The sequence below is a fragment of the Antrostomus carolinensis genome, unplaced genomic scaffold (assembly GCF_000700745.2).
Source record: "Antrostomus carolinensis isolate BGI_N321 unplaced genomic scaffold, ASM70074v2 scaffold22443, whole genome shotgun sequence".
NCBI lineage: Eukaryota > Metazoa > Chordata > Aves > Caprimulgiformes > Caprimulgidae > Antrostomus > Antrostomus carolinensis.
The window spans coordinates 6,829-10,523 of record NW_010303488.1 but is presented as its reverse complement, the minus strand read 5'-3'; the positions used below and the strand labels follow the sequence as shown (position 1 = coordinate 10,523).

The 3,695-nt window shown below is 41.7% G+C and overlaps 1 protein-coding gene across 1 annotated transcript in view; it reads left to right on the top strand.

The window, feature by feature from the left end:
* RND3 (Rho family GTPase 3) overlaps positions 1–1,253 on the top strand; it is a gene marked incomplete at its 5' end in the record, with an annotated part of 6,079 nt that extends 4,826 nt beyond the window's left edge. Inside the window, one exon of the mRNA XM_010164125.1 lies at positions 1,002–1,253. Coding sequence (XP_010162427.1) covers positions 1,002–1,253 — 252 coding nt within the window. The remainder of the gene's footprint in view (positions 1–1,001) is intronic.
* Between the last annotated feature and the right edge of the window lie 2,442 nt (positions 1,254–3,695).

The window sequence follows — 3,695 nt, the reverse complement described above, 5'->3', positions numbered from 1 at the left end:
GGATTGGAAGGGACCTCAAAAGATCATCCAGTCCAATCCCCCTGCCAGAGCAGGAACCTCAATGAGATCACACAGGAAGGTGTCCAGGCGGGTCTTGAATGTCTCCAGAGAAGGAGACTCCACACCCTCCCTGGGCAGCCTGTCCCAGGGCTCTGGCACCCTCACTGGAAAGAAGTTTCTTCTCAAGTTGAAGCAGAACCTCCTGTGTTCCAGCTCACACCCACTGCCCCTTGTCCTACCATTGGGCATCACTGAGAAGAGCCTGGCTCCATCCTCCTGACATTCACCCTGAACATATTTATAAACATGAATGAGGTCACCCCTCAGTCTCCTCTTCTCCAAGCTAAAGAGCCCCAGCTCCCTCAGCCTTTCCTCATCAGGGAGATGCTCCACTCCATCATCTTGGTGGCTCTGTGCTGGACTCTCTCCAGCAGTTCCCTGTCCTTCCTGAACTGGGGGGCCCAGAACTGGACACAATACTCCAGATGTGGCCTGTAACCTGGTTTCTGCTCCAGGTCAGGGACACACTAACTAGCCCTTCAGCCAGTCACAATATATTTTCTCTTTGGAGACAGAAGGCTTAAATCTGAAAGCTGCCAGGTCCAAACCTTTCCCAGTGAGCACGTGATTCAGGGATCCCAGTTAAGGTGGAAAGGTGAAATTGCTAAATAGCTCCTACTAATATTCTCCTGGCTTTCTGTAGTTGTTTTCAGGTCACTAAACTTATCTTCACTCTGCCAATGTATATTTATTGGCGTAAGAGATAACGCTTGGATACTTGCTTAATGCATCTTGGAACCAAAGCTCTTGTTTATTTTGCCAAATTAACTGCTGGCTGTAGTGTTGGAGCTTTTAGCTTTGGTTTTTACAAACCAGTGTGTATGGAAAACAACGCTGAAAAATAATTGTATGGTTTGCTTTGGCTCTCTAAGGAAACTTGGTATTGATTGCATGTTTTTTGTTATTTGTTTGTTGTTGTTTTTTTTTTTTCCCTCCCTTAGGGTGCAAATATGGCCAAACAGATTGGAGCAGCTACATATATTGAATGCTCAGCCTTACAGTCAGAAAACAGCGTCAGAGACATTTTTCATGTTGCCACCTTGGCTTGTGTGAATAAAACAAATAAAAATGTGAAACGAAACAAATCGCAGAGGGCAACCAAGCGAATTTCACACATGCCTGGCAGGCCAGAACTTTCCACAGTGGCGACGGACTTGAGAAAGGACAAAGCAAAGAGTTGCACAGTGATGTGAAAGGACCTTGATTTCTTGGAGAAAGGAGGAAGAGAGCGGACGGGGAGGGGTTGGAAGCTCAATGAAGTACACAGCCACATGGTATTGAACACAAGGGCTTATGCCAGGGCTTTAATGGAGACTTCACCCCTTGTTGTGAGACTGTGCTTAGGAACTGAGCAGCGGGAAGAAATGGCTCAAAACAAAGTGGCATCAGGAAGAAAATACCAAAAAAACCCCTCTAAAAAAAAGGGAAAACGTTTGAATGTGCTGAGAAAAAAGAGGATGAGTGGGAAAATTAACACTGCAAAGAAGAGATGTCATTGACAGTGCTTGTTTCTTTTATTAACGCTCTACTCCTGGATGCTACCACTTTGATTTCATTAAAAAATAATATTTTAATTATTATTTTTTTTTAAAGAAGACGTTCATAATATGCCCTCCTCATTAAGGAACTGTCCCTGGGACCTTAGAGTTGGTTTTTCCAAAGGATATGATCTTAATTTTTCTTTTTAGTAGCTCGTTAAAATGGAGAGTATACCAAGGCCTGGGCATCACCTCAAGGAAAACACTGTATGTGAGAAGTCTGGAGTTTTGCCTTCCCGAGATGACAGCGTGATCTGTGTTGGTAATGAAACCAACTGTTTGAGATATTTCCCAGTTTTATAGGTGCTCTCTCACTTTGGAAATTTTATGGATCAAATTGGAGTGTGGGAGCAAACTACCTGTCGGTTGTAGGACTCTTGACTTTCCGTTCCTCTTTGTGATTGTAATTTAGAGTGGCAACCATCTCCAGTTGTGCTGTACTGTATGGGGATGTCGTTGTAGGTTGGTTCAAGTGAAAGGTGCTAAGAGCTTTGATGACAAATGATCCTTAATTTTACAACCATGAGAATTTCTGTAAGCCTTACTGCCCATCTGGGGGAAGCCCTGAGACTCCTCTGCTTGTGCTAGGAGTTGGAAAACTGGGTGGATCCCAGAATCTATCCCTCTGTAGGTGCTACAGAGAAATGCTATTAAAAAATAATATTATTAAAAAAATATCCAAGAATCTGCAAATGAGCCAGCAGAACCAGGTTATCTTTTTTGTGATGTTCTTATTTTTGGGGGCAGCCTCCTCTCGCTGCAGACTGCCTTTGCTTGTGGTGAGGAAATGGGGGGGCTGAAGAACTGTGACACCTTAAAGGGGTCCCCAGTGGAAACTGGATACTGCCCTTAGTCATTAAGATGAATATATCCGTATCCAGACAACAATCATGAACCATCAGTGAACCAGTTATAAGTCAAATTCCTTTTTCCTTACCGAATATTATTGTTGCATTAAATAAATCAGCCTTTAAAATGGTTTGCAATTTGCTTACTGACTGACTCAACTTCATAGCTTCTCTCAGATGAAGGATGATGGAAGTTCTAACCAGTGTGGCTGTTGCTTGTTGAGGACAAGCATTTTGTTCCCAAGGGTAATGCTTCATTTTGGAAGTGTTAAAAAACTGTGTTCATGTTAAATTGTACAAAGGGAAAAGAGTTACCATCATTAAAACTCAGTTCTGTGTGTTCCTGGCACTTTTGTTTCATCTGATAAAAGAAAACAAAACAAAAAAAACCCCAAACAAACCACCCATTCTGATTATTTCCTGCAAAAAAAGACATTTTTACCACCATGATAAGCTTTTGACTGATGCAACAGTGCTCTTAGGGCAGTATTACAAAATAGCTGGTAAGTGCTTTCTGTATTTAAATATTGTGGAAAAAAAAATAAGTTATAACTGTTATAAAACAGAACATTCATTACTTTTTTTTTTTAATTGTTGAAGTCACTTTGTATGTTTGGTTCATGTTTCTGCAGTATTTATTAAAATATCTTTTTTTTTTTTTTTTTCTCTTTGAATTAAAAAAAAAAAGAAACGTAATTGAGTTGTAGTGGAAATGGCCTTTGTGTCTTAGTTGGTTAATAACTTGTGTGTGTGTTTTGGACAAAGCTGAGCTCCAGACCTGGCACAGCTGGGAATTGGGGTGTGAATATTTAGTGGGTATCAGTCTTGTCCTTGCAACAGCTTTTTGGGTTCTTTGGTGTTATATTTAAGTAAGTGGTGTTATATTTAAGTGGTGTTATATTTAAGTGGTGTTATATTTAAGTAACTTTAAGTTATATTTGGTGTTATATTTAAGTTATATTTAAGTAAGTTATATTTAAGTAGGGCCACCAAATTGGTGAAGGGTTTAGAGGGGAAGGGTATGAGGAGAGGCTGAAGTCACTTGGTGTGTTCAGCCTGGAGAAGAGGAGACTGAGAGGAGATCTCATGGGGGTCCAGAACTTCCTCCCAAGGAGCAGAGGAGGGGCAGGTGCTGATCTCTTCTCTCTGGCGACCAACGAATGCCAGGAGCAGAGGACATGGCAGGAAGATGTGGCAGGGGAGGGTGAGGTTGGCCATGAGGAAAAGGTTGTTGAGGCAGAGGGTGGGG